Source organism: Balearica regulorum, chromosome 19, assembly GCF_011004875.1.
Source record: "Balearica regulorum gibbericeps isolate bBalReg1 chromosome 19, bBalReg1.pri, whole genome shotgun sequence".
Lineage (NCBI taxonomy): Eukaryota > Metazoa > Chordata > Aves > Gruiformes > Gruidae > Balearica > Balearica regulorum.
This window is the reverse complement of record NC_046202.1, coordinates 3385821-3401836: the sequence shown is the minus strand read 5'-3', so window position 1 is coordinate 3401836 and position 16016 is coordinate 3385821. Positions and strand designations below refer to the sequence as shown.

At 53.7% G+C, this 16016-nt stretch overlaps 1 protein-coding gene across 3 annotated transcripts in view; it reads right to left on the bottom strand.

The window, feature by feature from the left end:
• Nucleotides 1–15780, bottom strand: part of TBX4 (T-box transcription factor 4) — a 40767-nt gene extending 24987 nt beyond the window's left edge. The window contains exons 1-3 of one of the 3 annotated variants that reach the window (XM_075771583.1): nucleotides 15706–15780; nucleotides 12596–12754; nucleotides 11541–11635 (exon numbers count right to left, since the gene is read on the bottom strand). In XM_075771583.1, the coding sequence (XP_075627698.1) occupies nucleotides 11541–11635; nucleotides 12596–12751 (251 nt within the window). In that variant the 5' untranslated portion in view covers nucleotides 12752–12754; nucleotides 15706–15780. Of the gene's footprint in view, nucleotides 1–11540; nucleotides 11636–12595; nucleotides 12755–14186; nucleotides 14408–15705 lie in introns of those variants that run through there. The other 2 variants (XM_075771582.1, XM_075771581.1) reach the window with 2 other exon arrangements.
• Nucleotides 15781–16016: the final 236 nt, after the last annotated feature.

The following is a 16016-nucleotide window of genomic DNA, read 5'->3' as shown; positions in this document are numbered from 1 at the left end:
ACCTTACGTATCTAAAGAATCTTTATGCAATATTAAAGGGTATTTTTATAAAGCTATGGCCGTGAAACCAGTATATACCATCACAGTTTGGTCTTGTGGTCCAAAAGAGATGGCCCTGATGGGTACGAGCACTGCTATGGGCTTCCCGAGCCCTCGAGACGGCATCAGGAGCCGGGATTTGCAGGATCAGGCGCTTTACATCCTCTGAGCAACTATTTTCTTGGCTCCATCTTCCCAACCTCCTCTTCATCCAGTAAAAACCCAAGTCAATTGAGCAAACTGGCTCACCACAGCCTTCAAGCAACCAGCCAGAACAGAAAATTCCCCTTTCCACTGCCGTAAGGGGACAGAGGATGAGAACTGCTACATCCTGGAGACATTCTAATTACCCTAATTAATAAGGGCCCAAATTCTGATGTCGTTTCTCCATCGGACATTGAGGCCGCTTTGCCCCCTCCTTTCATCCCTCCTTCCCCAACCGAGTTTTAGCCCAGATCTGCAGCACCATTTTGTCGCTGCGTGGGGAGAAGGCAACAAAATGGGCCCTGTTCGAAATCATTTCAATTGACTCTTTTAACCACCCTGCATAAATTCCAGATGTTTACCATGTAATTAGCCAGGACTAAAAAGGGGTGGTTTACCAATGTCCATATTTGATTTTCATTCATAAACTCTGCACTCCTCTTAACCTTGTCCTCCTACAGGTAAGCACCTGGATAAATACAGTAGGACATTTCAATTTGCGAATACACAGCCCAATTCACACGTTGAAAAAAATTGCATAAGGAATCCAATCTGAATGCCAAGATTTTTTTTTTTTTTTTAAATTAGGCCTTAAAATGACATTTTTAAAATGAAACAAAAAAGAGGAGAATTTGATTAAAAAACAGAAATTCTACGATTTGACAGTTACTGTGTCGTACTAGGCAAACGTCCTGCATCGGGGATTTTTATAACATCTAGCTTCTGAATTTCTTTTTTTTCTCAATCATTTCACTTACTGTAGTACATCCAAGCTGCTAAAGTAGCCGGACTGATATATTGTAAATGTTAAGTGCTTTTTTAATGGCATTTAAAATTAAGCTTCAGCATATGGAGTTCATATAGCATGGACATGCCTGAGTTTATAATGTTCTTTAGTATAGCCCTCTAAAATAAATACAAAGAGCCAAAGTACTACTATAATATATACAGCTGAAATTCTTTAAGGATAACAAATGGGGACTCACATCTGATTGAAGGTGTTGCTTAACTTGCAAACCGCTCGGTATCTTGCAGTGGTAGCATTGTACTCAGCAGTCGACAGACCCAGCTACAACCAAGTTTGCCAACTCTCCGCATTCTTTTCCAGGAAAACATGGGGTAGATTTTAGTAATTTGGCTGTGCACGGATATTTCATCATTATTATTAGCTGCTGCATTTTGGCCTTAAAAAAAAAATGCAACTAATGTGCTGTCCAGGGACTTGTCAGTTTAATTTTCTTAATGAAAACATATTTCTCAACCCCTTGGCAGAGACTCATTTAGTAAATATCTCTTTGCAATACGATACAAACATGGGTTGTGCATTTCTGGTGGGAAGGCATGACAAGCCGAAGAGCTGGGTCCAAGAAAATGCAGTCATAGAGTTTCAATTTTAAAAAAAAAAAAAAAAAAAAAAAAAAAAAGCAAGAGAGAGCACCTAATATCATGTCCTGGCCCTTATTAAATGTCCTGTTTGAAAAAGAGGAGCAGAAAACCACGGCAGAGGCACCGGGCTGCACCAGCCCTGCCCTGCAGCGGGGCCGTGCCTACAGTGGGTCTATACAGCTTCCCGTCAGCCCTGGGAAGGGGCCAAAAACCTGCCTGCTTCCCCAAATCTACTCCAGGTCAATGGAGCTACTCACAGCCATGGGCTCTACGCTCAGTAGTAGCTTTGCATAACCGGCCCCTCTGCCAAATCTCTGCAGGCAGGAGCTCTCGGGCGGATGGGCGTTTCCGCAGAGGATGCTTCGCTTCGGCCAGCTTTCCTTGACAATAGTTTGCTTCATCATCTATTGCCCAGGGACCAGCAGCGGCAGAAGAATAACCCAGCGCTGCAATAAAAACTTGCCAACGTCTTGCCAAGCTCTGGGAAAGCTCAGCCTGACTTTGGTGGGAGGTCTGAAGGAAGATCCCAGCAGAGCCGCGTTTTACCCACCCTCCTTCCCGCCGCTTTGCACGACTCCAAAACGGGTGAAAGCTTCGCCGCACGGAAACCGGTTACAGAAATTGTGAATTTGGGACTTCCTAGGGAGTGTGTCCAAGTAGGTGGCAGCTGACCCTCAGTGACACCTCCTGCATTTGGAGGCAGCTGCAGCCCTGCTGTGGCTGTGCAAACGGGGAAGCTCAGCGAGTTTAAGGGCTGGGCACATGCGCAGCACAGGATAAACCAACTACGAGGGGAAGTTCAAGCCACCAGTAATCAGATTAAGAGCAGCAATTCCCGACATCGTCCTCTTTTGTTCAGACCCAAAGCTGGGTCGAACATGGCGTCCCAGGGCTGCATGCGCAAATGCCGCCGCCATCCAGGGGTGGGGGAGTCCAGGACCGGACTCCTTCCCCTTTGTGCTCATTGTTTTGAAAGCCACACAAGGTGTGTGTCTAACCCACCAGCACACGTTAGGTGTGATGGATGCTCCCAGCCAACACAGGGCAACCAGCGGGGCTGCTCGGTGAGTGGGAGCCACAAAGCCACCACCAGCCCCACAGCTCCCCTGCCTGCCCAGGGACCGGCCACGAGCCCACGGCGTGCCTGTGCGACAGCCGGCGATGCGCAGGTGGGTGCGGCACAAGCAGCCGAGCATCAGCCCCCACGGTCTCTTCTTCTGCAAAACACCGGGTCAGTAGACCCCAATTTTGGACATGTTCAAAACCCACTTCTCCCTCCCACCAGCTCAAACCAGCGAAGAAGGGACCATCCAGACTCCTCAGCACCATCCTGATGGTCTCCTCTGTCCCTCAAAGCTCTCTGCCGGGTTTAGTGGCTGTGACAGGCAGAAAGGAGACGGGAGAAAGGCTGCGGTGCCCCGCTCCTGTGCGGGCGGGACATCTGATACGGCATTAAAATGCCACGGTCTGGCACCTGGTCACTGGGGGCTGAGGTGCAGGATGACGCCCTGGGGAGGGCAGAGGGGCTGAGCCTGACTCTGGGGACCGCGGGCAGCAGGAGCAGGGCCGGCGTCGCCGGGGCTCGGCACCGCATTGCCACAGCCCCGGCTAAACCCTTCCCCGCAGCTCTGTGCAGATGAAATGTAGCAAAAACAGTAAAAGCCAGGAAAATAAACAAGCAGCACAACTCTGTGGCCCTCCCAAGCTTCAAAGATGATGTGCGAGTGAATTATTTGTTCTGATAATGAAGCAGTCATTGCTTAGCTAAGTTTATGCTAGGCACATTTTATCTCTACATGATATTCACAAATTGTTTTAAAATGAACTGTTAGAATAAGCATCTCTTGTTTATTTATTTATTCTATTACTATCCAATCCCCTTAACCATGGAGCAGTTACTGACATGGAGCCAAAGCTTCTATTATGTTCAAACAAAGTTTAATTAATGTGTAATTGGCTGGTTGGATTTGGAAGCGAGCGATAAGAGGAAAGCTTTGGTTTCATTTGGAGCAGCAATTCCCAGCCTTTCAGGCTCCCCAGGCTTGGCCACTTCGTGGGCATCTTTCTTGTGTTTGAATCCCCACACAAGCAGGCCTGGTTGGTCCTGGAGACATGGGTGACTGCAAGGCTCCCAGGTTCAAGAAAGTCTTATTTTTAGGTAAGGGACAGCAACCCATCACAGCCAGAAAAGCCAAGAGTAGCAGAGCTGATCAAAGAGCTCAAAGCACTCATCCGAGCACCGACCGCCCCACGCCATGCTGCACGCCAGGACCTGCGTGTCCCAGGGACACCGGCTCATGTCACGGTACTGCTGGGCGATGAGGTGACCTCTGCAAACCCCTCAGCCCTCCCCACCCTCCTGCTCACAAGGATTTGATCTGACCTTCCTCGCTTAGACGCAAACATCATTTCTGATGCTCCTACTGACCCATTAGCTAGGAAAGGGTTTCTCTGACCAGCACACGGTAAGCAAGGAAGCCATGAGGAACTCAACTGGTATTTCCATAGAGAAAACTGTGTGGAAACAAGACACCTGAGTCCTGTTGGAACAACCCGAGTCATGTCCTCACCAAAGGCTGTCAGCGCTCTCTGAAGCCCATGGGAATGTGTGGACTGGTGGTCGCTGCATGTCCCCGTGGTGTGGATGGTGCTTGAGATACTATCGAGTGCTTCCTTCTGTTCTTTAGGGGGTAAAAATGTCCCCCAGCCCTGCAGTAGCTCAGCAGCTGAAGTCCTGTTTTCAAAAGGAGTTTTGATAAGACAAAGATTTCCAAAGACAGACAGTGATTTTACAATCCTCTATTTTGGGGTTGTCATGTAAAGCGATGACTGGATTTTCGGAAGCTCCTGCTCGGTGCTGTCCGGAAAGGTGATGCTTATGGCATATTAGGTTGTGAAAGGATCAGGAAAACAAGAAATCACTGGATGTGTTAGCTAACAAGCCCTATCGTGGCTGAAAGGCCACCTCCTCAGAAGCTGCTGGGCATGCAGAGATGCCTCCAGTGATGGTTTCAAAGCACTGAGGCAGATGACACGCCTACATCCCTGATAATGACTAATGTGGCCCCAAAATTCTTCTTTAGAATTGGCCATGGCTGCTTAACGATGCTTCTCCTCATCTTCATTGTTAGGATGGAGAGGAATGGTGTGCAGAGGCTTCAGGAGCCATGCTTCCATTCAGATGACCTTTCTTCTTTTTTCTAATTTCCCTTCTTTTGACAAGCATTTCTTCCATTGACTTAACGCATCTTTAAAAATAATATTCTCCGGGGCAGATTAAAACAAATTTGGGGATGTCAGCTGTTTCTTTTAGCCTTTTAAATGGCATTTCCTTTTTGATAGATTCTTGCTTTCAGAAAATACTTTAAAGAGATCAAAGAGTTTTTCAACAGGGTCCCATTTTCCCAGTGTATCCTAACCCTCAGTCCCTTATTTCTCTTATCACCCACGCCACTCCGCTATGACGCTCTGTATACAAAGTAAGAGCAGTTAACTTTGAAGTGCTGGATTAGCCCATGCCAGATCCTTGCCTCAGAATAACAAACAATACAGGTTCAACAGGAGTTCTCATCAGTAGTTCATTTTTCAGCTCCAAATTCACTGTCACTAACACAAGCAACATTGAACTCTCAGTCTATGGACAGATAGGAGAGATTTATCTGGTGGCAGGACCATGACCTAGTGATGAGAAGGTCAGACAGTTAAGGGATTTTTATATTTTGGAATGGCGAGGTTGTATTTTTTTCTTCTGGCTAGCGCATCTAATTTTTAAATAAAACATTGTTTCTCACATACTTGAGAACTTGGTTAGCTGGATGGCTGCTTTTGTGGTCTAGAAACATTTCCTCTCTTTGCCCCATGGTAACTTGAAACACGGGCAGGCTTCTTGCTGCGGGACGCTTCTCCGGTGCTTTCGTTTTGCCGTAACTGAAGTTGAGCAGAAAAGATCCCAACATACCGGAGGATGGGAGAGGTGGGTGCCGGCAGCCTCCGACAGCACCAGCAGCACAGCACAGAGGTACCTCAGAGAGAAGCTGTGCAAGGGCATGGTCCATGACCTGGCGCCGCAGCATTTCAGGGCAGGTTTGCTCCCTTACCAGCCTGGCTCCCTCCACGGTGCAGCTCCTCCAGCTCCGTTGGCTCCACGGGGGCTTTTGGAGGAGCCATGGGCAGCCTTGGCGTTGGTGCCAGGCCGTGTGCCGGCGCATCGGTGCAGAGCAGGAGATGATCCGCAGTCCCTGTGCCCACGGGCCTTCGATGCAAAGACAGAGCCCGAACAATGGTGGGGATCTTCCCCAGACGGTTTGGGCTTGACCAAACCCTTCCCTGCAACCCTGGCCAGCACTGCCACAGCTCCAGTCTAAGGACAAGCGGAGAAAGTTTTGGGAACACCCATAACCATGAGCATCCCATGTCTTTAACAAACTAAAAGCAAGGATTGCTGTTTGAAGAGGGATGCGTATTAAAAACTAAAATCCCATCCCTGCCCTACTCGGCGTGCACAAGCTCTGCCTTCCTTGCCAAAGCTGTCGACATCTTTAGCAGCACGGCCAAGAGCCATTGGAGTTTGCTCCTGCTCCTTTCTCTGAAAGCAGGAGTTTGCCCGAACAGGGTAATTCCAGGACCCCAAATTTAGGACTAAGCAGATCAAACATTCCTTAAATATCTACTTTATTTCCAAGTTTTAAATTGATGGCTCACATTCCATTGCTGATCTCGGATATTAAGGTTTGCTTTTGGATCAAAAACCTTTAGCAGAGATTCTTGTAACTGCCTCAAAAGATTCTGGACAAATATTTCCCTTTAATTGTAATGAGAACTGGGCATCCATATGCCCTACAGAGCCATGGAAAATTTAACTTTTAAAGGATTATTCACAGAGGAAAGCTGCACCAGCTTAGCCAAAGCATTTATACTTCTTCAGACCTTGATGTCCTAAAAACTAGTCTTATTTTGGTTTACTAAAGTTGATTAGGAACAGATTTTTTTAAACTGAAATAAGCCACTTTTAAAATGAAACTTGAACATCTAAAGGGGGTTTGCGTCTTTTCCACACATGCAAGCTGCTTTATAGATTTTTTTTTTCCTGTGCAATATTTTCCTACATATGCTTCTTAAAACTTGCTACCATAAAGACTGAAGCTATCTTTGTACCTGTGCACATCCTGCACTCCAGCCAAAACTGAATTTCAGCATTCCAAGTCTCCTCCTCACATCCCTTGGATGGTTGCGCTGCCATAGAGGAATTACATAGTATTTTCTCTTCAGTAACTGTTCATGAAAATGTGACCAGACATCCTGTGAAACGGTATTTTTTTACTGATTAGCCATAAGCTGCATCAAATTGTTTGTCCCTGGCAATATCTGGACAGAAACTACAATGCTGCAAAGACTGGCACCTTGGAAAAAACTAGGGAACAGCTAGAGTTAAATAAAAACTAACTGCAAAAAAGAAATCCTGAGCCATGAAGACTGCAAAGATGAACTTCCTGCAGAAATAAGGTCTGGAAGATGAGATTTCACAAAGAATTACGAGAGACAAAGTGGGGTTTGCCACAAGGTTTAAAAAAAAAAAAAAAACCAAACCCCTACAATTGTTCAGTTAAATAACAGCACGTAGGAATGAGAAGATGAAATTGGAAAGCAAGATTTATAATGAAGTCTGCGGTTTGCTTTCTGCTTTACCTACCCCTCGTACAACTTCATCACTACGGAATGCCTGAACTCGAGAGGAAAGGTGCGCGCCTTGCTAGGACAGGCTCAGGCTGCGCAAAGCCCGACAGGCACGTCCAGAGCGATGCCCCGCACAGCAGGGCTGTGAGAAGGAAGGAATTCAGATGTATATCTGCACCTCCATCCTCCAATATACCCCTTTATTACCATCTAAATTGATTTTATTAAATCGAATTTATTACATTGATTTAATAGGCTCTCACCGCCTGGAAAATGTTGGTTGGTTGGGGGTTTTTTTAATAAATTGGAGGATTTTTGAAAAATTATAACCTTGTTTATAAACACAGGCATGCACAGCCCGATGTGGATGCCGGGCTCATTCCTCCGTCCAGGGAAGGCGACCCAGCCGCGCCGGCAGCGGGCAGCGGGGAACGGGCAGCGGGGAGCGGGCAGCGGGGAGCGGGGAACGGGGAGCGGGGAGCGGGGAACGGGCAGCGGGCAAGGGGCAGCGGGGAGCGGGGAACGGGCAGCGGGCAGCGGGCAGCGGGCAGCGGGCAGCGGGGAGCGGGGAACGGGCAGCGGGCAAGGGGCAGCGGGGAGCGGGGAACGGGCAGCGGGCAAGGGGCAGCGGGGAACGGGCAGCGGGGAACGGGCAGCGGCTGGAGCCGCCCCGCCGGCGCTCAGCGGTGAGAGGCTTCTCGGAGGAGGGAGCCGGGCTCGCAGCCACCCGAACAAGGGGCTTTCATCTGCAAACGGCAGCAGCGCCCGAGCCACGCTGCCTTCCGGGAAACCCCCCCAAAACCCTGCTCTGTAAAACGCCACTCGCGATGGTCAGCGCTTAAAGAAATCACGCGTGGCCCGTTTTCTTCTCGTCTCCCTCCGGTTCAGGCAGCCCGTGGGTACCTACGGCTCCAGGCAACGGCAAAGACGGGGCGATTTTTGCACTACATGTAACTCAGCCTTTAAAACCCAGCAACAGCAAATCCTCTGGAGTAGAAATTCGTAATTAGAACAAACCTCAAATAGGAGGAACAAGGAAAGGTTCTGATTTATGGAGCCCAGCGTCCCGTCCTCTGGGCGCTGCGATGGGCAGGATTTTATGTTTGAAGGAGGCAAGCGGTTTTATGCAAAGTTCAGGGAACTTTGCTAACATAAACTTTTTATCTTTTGATGATCCTTTTAATATAAAATAACCTCTTTTTTTTTTCCCTCCCACAATGAAGCAGTCGAACATTAAAAAGATAGCGAGTGCATTTTAAAGATGTTTCCACTTTATAAATCAAGCTTTCTTGGCAACAACATGATTTCTATTTCAATGCTGAGCTTGCTGTGTTCTCCTAATGTCTCCTACAGATCAGCCCTAAGAGGGAGTAATAATCCCCCAAAGTAATTCTCAGCCCTAAATTCTCGATAATTTATAGTTGCCTCGTTCTGTGGCGCTCTACAAAGAATGAAACAAATGACTCCCCCTCTCCCCCCCCCACTAAGTTATCAATATTTGCCTTGTTTATACAAAAAAGGCTATTTTACACCATTGCCATGGAATTAACGCTTCCGCTGAGCTTTACATTTCCTCTCCATTGAGTGAACTTGTCATTAAAGTCACTTTTTTTGTTGTTTGAAATTTTAAAATCAGGCTTCAATTTCTTTTCGTTTGTGCCCCTTGAGGTCAGACAGACCGACATTTAAGTGATTTCAACTAACTGCATTCAGGGGCATCTCTGTGCCTGCTGGGAGGGGGATTAGAGTCCTAATTAATGCCTGCAATTAGCCGTTTTCCCTCTCCCCCCCCCCCCCCCCCGCTACTAAATGTAAGTGCATACAAATCTCCATTAACCATCATTTTTTTAATTGGGTCAAGAGGAGGTTTATTATTGCTATTCTTTATTTAAATAGCTCGGCTAAAAGAAAATCTGCATGAAGTAATACTTTTCGTTTCGTCGTTTGCATTACGCTTCACGGTATAGTCCTGCTCTGGGGCTGCCCTGGTCTGGGCACGGACACGAGTGGCTCAGCCTGGCACTCGGTAGGAACGAAGAGACTTAAACGATCACGGCATTTAAATGGCTCGATTTTTCTGCCGTCCTCACGCTAATTATTTAGTGCATTTTTGCTTTCGCTGCTGCTGGAGAACCCGACCCGGGGACAGGGCGGGACAGAACCGGGTCCTGGCACCGGCGCGTCCCCGGCGGCGGCTCCGCTCAGCCCCGGCCCCGGGAGCATCGCTCCTGGCCGGCGGGCTGCGCTCCCGCGGAACGGGCTCCGGGGCTGGGTAGTCTTTGGACTCACTGCTAACACTGATAAAAATGTTGCCCTTTATTTTGACGCCATTTGCAGTTGGACGCAGAGGAAAGAAATGAAGTGACTATTTCATGTTATTCATCAGCGTTTCGGCCATTTTTTTTTAAATTAAAAACTATAGCTAAAAAAATAAAAATGCCTGATGGTGCTGCGCTGATTTTCACAAATGAAGAATTTGGCTTAGATAACTTAAAAACCAAAGTTTTGTACATCTCGGGGTCACTCCCCCCCCATCCCCTCAGTCCCAACCACATGCTCCTGAAAGGTGACTACGTGTGCACCGCCAGCTCCACCGGACAAAGAATGTGGGACTGAGCCCTATACATATGGATTTGTTTAAACAATCCACGTTAAGACTTACAAAGAGATAACATGCACATTTGGGATGCTTAGGGTCTAGAATTTGGTAAAGATATTACACGTCCCGCACAGACACACTCAGATACTATAAATTAAGGGTGAAATATTTGAGGTCTTGATCCCCTAGTCTTAGCTGACTTAGGTAGCAGACCTATCAAAATGAATCCGGCTCTTCACATCAGTAGACACTACAGAACAAGTCCTAAGATTTTATACACTAAAATGTAGTGTGATAAGGACAGAGTTACCTGCACAATCACTTCATAAATAGGCCAAATAGCAAACAAATTGAAGATCCCCGGCACATACACCCCCTCTCCGGGGGGACTAATGGGAATATCTTGGTTATTAGACTAAAGCTTCCCCGCACTGGCCAGCTGCTGCACAGAGCAGCACCGCCGGGGATGGGGGGAAAGGAGAAGGAAACCGCTCATCAACCCCCAAATCCAAAGCCAGAGGTTTGGGTCTGGGTTTTGCAGTGTGAGCAGCAAAGAGGGGAGAAGACGCCTCTGCCCCGAGCCCCCCAGCTGCCCTGTATGAAGGATCAGGGACCACAGGGAAAAAAGACTGCATAGATATTGATTGTGGGATTATTTTTTTTCTACTTTCTCCCCATTATTTGAGTATTCTCCCCCACAGCTCTGTAGCATGGTGTAAAATCAGCAATCACAGGGCATGGCAGAACCACACAGCTGTATGAGAATTAAATGGATTTTAAATCACCTAAAACCTGGTGATTTTTCTTTTCCAGCAGCAGGAATATGAGCTCGCTGCCGCAGAAGCCAAGGACAGCTATTTCAGTGCCCACAGTGGGAGCTGACTAGTTTTGTTGGGAACCATCTGACTCCCAGGCTGGTGATGGTCTGAGGTTTAATTCCGATGTTTAATTTTCTGAAATTAATTCTGTCATCCCCCACCTGAGCAGCCCCGGCTGGAAAGGGAGCCCTTAGCAGACACAGGGATGGCCTCCCTGGGGAAGCGAAGTCCCTGCAAGCCACTGGGCTCCCTCCCGCCTGGGCCTGGGTGTGCATGCTGAGGGGGCTCTTGTTTGGTAAAAACCAGGGTTTGTTTCCAAAGAAAGGCAGAAATTTTTTCCACACCTAACAGGATAAAAGTGGTAGCTGTCCCTCTCTCAGTTTTGAGATTAAAAGCATAGCCTAAGCCTTCGTATTGCTAAAACTTTGGTGCAAAGTATGCCAGCACAGGTATTAGTGCACTGTGCAGAAAAGGGGAGTGGGGTTTGCTCTGGGGAAAACAAAAACCAAAAGTAGAGCCAAAATCATGCTAACATCTTAAAATCCCAAATAATAAAACGCAGAGTTCCCGAAGAGAATCGAGACTAAATGTAGCAAATGACTCCGCAATTCTTTTTTGCATCCACAATCTCGTTGTCACACTCAAACACATGCACAGTTTACACTGAAAAAAAAAAAATGATCTTACTGAAATCTGCAATCACAATAATAAATTTTTAAAATTACACTGATTGCAGTAGCTCTGCAAAACCCAGTCTCGGCAAACAGGGACATTTCATACTGATCAGAAGCAATACATTTTCACGGGGAATTTTCACTAACCTGCCTGCTTTGGTTATTATCATTTCGGTGCCAGCTTCATGAAATTTCTTCCATAGCTCCTTTTCATGGAGATAGACTTTGATATTTTCTATTGTCTGGAAAAATAAAGATAATGAGAAGAGCAAGAAATAACTGAGAAAACCTAGGAGAGGGGCTGGGGAGGGCCGCGGGAAGGGCAGCGGGGCTCGGTGGCTGTGCACCCAGGACCAGCGCCGCAGCCGAGGCGCCGGGCGAAGCCACACCAGGCTCGGTCCTGCCTGTGCGGGAGGAGGATGGAGTCCCAAAAATTCCACTGCCCTTTGCCAAAAATAAGAGAAACAAACTGAGGCTGGTTTTAATTGCAGACTTTCACATCCAAGCAGGGCACTGCGGCCAAAGGGGGTTTTTTCCCTTTTTTTTTTTTTTTATCCTTTTTTTCCTTTTTTTTTTTTTTTTTTTTTGTTTGGGGTTTCCGTGCCTCGATGGGGCAGACGGACCCCGCTGTCACCCTGGCGCTCTCAAAAACCGGGGGCAGGAGCATCCGCGGGGACACCGGCGGAGACCCGCGGATCCGCTGAGCAATGAGCGCGTCCAGGGCCGCGGTTTCCGAGCGGACCCGTTCCTTTCCGCGGGATGCCGGGGGCAACACGGAGGCGCCGGCCGGGCGCGGGGAGCGAAGGCAGAGAAGCCGCGATGTGCCGAGAGACCGCGGGCGGACCCGGCGTTGTATTTAACGGAGGGGAAAAAAAAAAAAAAATAAAACCCAACGAAACCCACCGCCGGGCCGGATCCTGCTCGGGGGAGCGGCCGCGGCTCCGCCACCCGACGAGCCCCGACGGGGGCGTGGGGCGGCCTGTTTTGCAGAAGGTAAAAATAAATACTAATAATAAAAAAGGAAAAAAAAAAGTAAAGAAAAATGCTATTTCCTCGCAATTCTCGCTCCCGGGTCGTGAGCGAGGGAGATGCACGGCCGCGGGAGGCCTGGCTCCGGCCCCGCCACCCGCGCTCCGGCCGGGCTGGCGGGGAGAGCGAGGGGCGAAGCCGTCGGGCAGGACGCGGGGTCGGGCGGTGCGTACCTGCTCGGGGTCGGGGAGCTGCGGGCTGCTGAGCGGCGTGCTGCTCCCCCCGGCTACGCCGAGGACGGGGGAGCCGGCGGAGGAGTCCGCATGGCCGGGCGCGGGGGCTGTTGGAAACCCTTCCTCGGTTTCAGACAGGCTTTTCTCCTGGAGCATTTCCTTGGAGGGAGAGAGGCGCACCGTTAGCTCGCAGCACCGGGGGTCACGTCCAGCCCCTGCCCCCCCCCCCCCCGCAGCCCCGGGCACGGCCACCTGCGGGGTCAGGCCCTCCCGGCCCGGCCCGCGGTTCTTCCTCAGGCGGCGGCACTCGGCGAGACTGGGACGTGACACCCCCGGCCCCGGGGGAAAGCCGCTGTGCCCGGGAGAGCCGGGCCGGACCCGCCTGTCCCCGTGGGGGAGCCGCCCACGCGTGGCTGCGCTCCCGCTTGAGGCCCGGACAGCTCATCTCAGATGTGACCGCATCCCCCCCCCCCCCCGAGCCCCGACCCTTTCTCCTCTCCCCCTCGCTTTTTGCCCCCGTGCGGGGCCGGTACCCCTCGGGAAGGGCAGTCCGGCCCGGCCGGTCGCTCTGCCCCGTCCCGTCGAGGCTGCGAAAGCTTCGGGGACTTCGCGACGGCGCTCGGGGCCGCGGCGATGCGCTGCGGCGGAGCCGGGCGGCGTAAACAGGCGGAGTGCTGGGCTCCGAGATAAAAGGGCTCCTCTTAAACTTGGACGGAGACTGGGAAAAGCCAATAAAGATAAGGTCTGACAGCTCCGCCGGGGCTGCCGCGCATCAACCCCGACTTTTACAGCGCGGAGGGACGCGGCCGCCCGCCCCGCTCCCCGCTCGACGGACGGACGGACAGACGGACGGGCAGCGCCGGCGCGGAGGGGGAACGGCCCCGAGGAGGCTGCGGGGTACCGGCCTCGGGAACCGAAACCGGCGCTCCCCACGGGGAAACGCTGACGGCACCCGGACTCGCAGCCCCCGACGAAGCGCGCCTCTCCCCCGGCCCAGGGAGACTCCCGGCCCCGCGCCGCCAAGGCTGAGCCGCCCCTCCCGGGACGGCAGAGGTGGAGGGGAGAGCGGGGCTGAGACCCCCAGCCCCAGCCGAGCTTCAGGGAGAGCTCCAGCCATGGAGACGGACAGCCGGCCCGGCTCTGTGCGAACGGGCACACGCACTGCCGGGCACAGCCGCACCGTACGCGCCGCGGCCCCCGGGCAGGGAGCGCCCGGGCAGCCCCCCGGCCGCAGCGGCTCGCACGGTGCCCCGAGAGCACCACCGGTCCCCCCCCCCCCCGCCCGGCTCGGGGGACGGGACGGGGCGGCCCCAGCCCGGCCGAGGCGCGGATGTTCCCGGCGGCCAACCCGCACCGCGGGGCCGGGTGACCCGGGGGAGCACAGGTGGGAGGCGGCGGCGGTGACCCCCGAGGGCCCGGCTCTTGCCCGCGGCGGGGACCCCGGTGCTCCCGGGGACGGAGCAGGGTCGCAGGCCGGGGGAGCAGCGGAGCAGGCTGGCGGCGGCAGCCTCGGCACAGGCCGGGAGCTCGGCGGGCTGCAGGGAGCCCCGCACCCGTGGAGCCCTGCTCCCTCCCTTCCTTCCCTCCTCACCCCGGGAACTCACACGGCCGGCCGGGGGGCAGGAGGCGCAGCGGGGGGCTCCGGGCTTCTCCTGGGGGCGGCTGCGGCATGAAGGGCATCCGCGGGGCAGCGCGGCGGCTGCGCGGGGCGCTCAGGCCGGGCGCGGCTCCGCGGCCCCCGATGGCAGCGGCGTGCGGGGCATCCCCCGCTGCGCGGATTCACTTTCCCTTGATCTTGGCGGAAAATGTTCCATAAAGATCCAGTTTGGGGCCTTTCGACTCCCTCCCTCTTTGTCTCCCCCCTCCCTTTTCCCTTCCCCTCCTGTTGCTGACGTTGCCGCTGTCAATCACGTCCCCACAGACCGGCTCTGGCCCGCTCCGCCCGGCCCGGCCCGTTCGCCCCGGCCCCGGCCCCGCGCCCGCCCGACGGCCTGCACCGGGGGGGGGGCACCGGCCGGGGGCAGCGACCGCCCGGCCCCCGCGCACCGGGCCCGGTCGCGGCCTTCCCCGGCCTGCCCTGCCTGCCTCGGCGCTACGCCGGGCCTGGCGGCGAGCGGAGCCGCTCGCTGCTCGGGGGGGAGCCCGGTGATGGGGAACACCCCCAGCTCCGCCGCCCCCTCCCAGCCCCGATGGTCCTGGCGCTCCCCACTGCCCGCCGGGGAGCAGGGTCGGGCCCGGGGCCGAAGCGGGGGGCAGGAAGGCCGCGGCGGGCACAGGCCGCGCTGGAAAGGCCCTTGGCTCGGCGGGCCGGGCGGTGCGGGGCGGCGGGACCCCGCCGCAGGAGCCGGGGCCGCCCGGGAAAGGCGATGGGAAAAGGCTGGGCCCGGGCCGGGGTCACGCTTCGGGAGGGGTCCGCAGCCTCCGCGGCTTCCCCGGCCCTGCTGCACCGGCAGCCAAACCGCCCGCGTCCCGCCGGCCTGGAGCCGGTCGTCGGGTGCGGGTCTGCCCGAGCGCCCGGGGAGGGGAACAGGGCTCCCCGTGCTCCCTCGGTCGCGGAGGGAGCTTGTTTGGTTTTGCAAACAAAGCGGCGGCGAGACCGGGCCGCCGGGGCCAGCCCCACCGGAGCCGCCCCGAGGTGAGCGCGGCGGGGGGGAGAAACGCTGCCGGCCCCGCACCCTCCGGGCACGGCTCGGGGCTCCCACCGCCAAGCCAAACTCCCAAATCAGGGGGAGCACCCCCTCGGGAGAGTCACCGAGTATTGTCACGACTGAACGGGCCGCTTGAGCTCTGCTGTCGCGATTATCAAGACACACACCCCGCCACACACACACACACACACACCCGCAGGGCTGCTGTCGGTGCTGCCCGACCTTTGCTGAACGGGCCCTCGCATCCACCCGCGGCAGAAACGCGCCCAGGCTTCCGCGCTACCCCCTGTGGTTATGCCTATCGCGACAGCCCCGCTGCTGCTCATCGCCCTATATCGCGACAGCCCCGCCTGGCTCTGCTCTGCTCTACATCGCGCCCTCCGCGTCCCCGCGCAACCCCTCCGCCGGGCTGCGCCCCGCTCCGCACCCGCGGGGAGGGGGCGGCGGGCGGGAGCCGCTTACCCGAGCCGGGCGGTCCCGGGCGGACGCCGAGGTGCCGCTCGCCTCCCGCAGCCCCGGGCTCACAGGGACACCGCCATGAGCCGGCGGGGCTTCACGGGGCAGGATTTTTATCGGGGTTTTCTTGAAAGTGAATTTAAACCCAAACTCACTCCCACCGTCACGTGGTGCCGAAATTGGGAACAGGAGCAGAATAAAAAGTAAACTGGGGTCAACCTCTTAATGAACATTTTCCCCACTCCTAACAAAAAAAAAAAAAAAAAAAAAAAAAAAAAGGGGGGGGGGGGGGGAAAAGAGGCCCGGGCGGGCCGGGT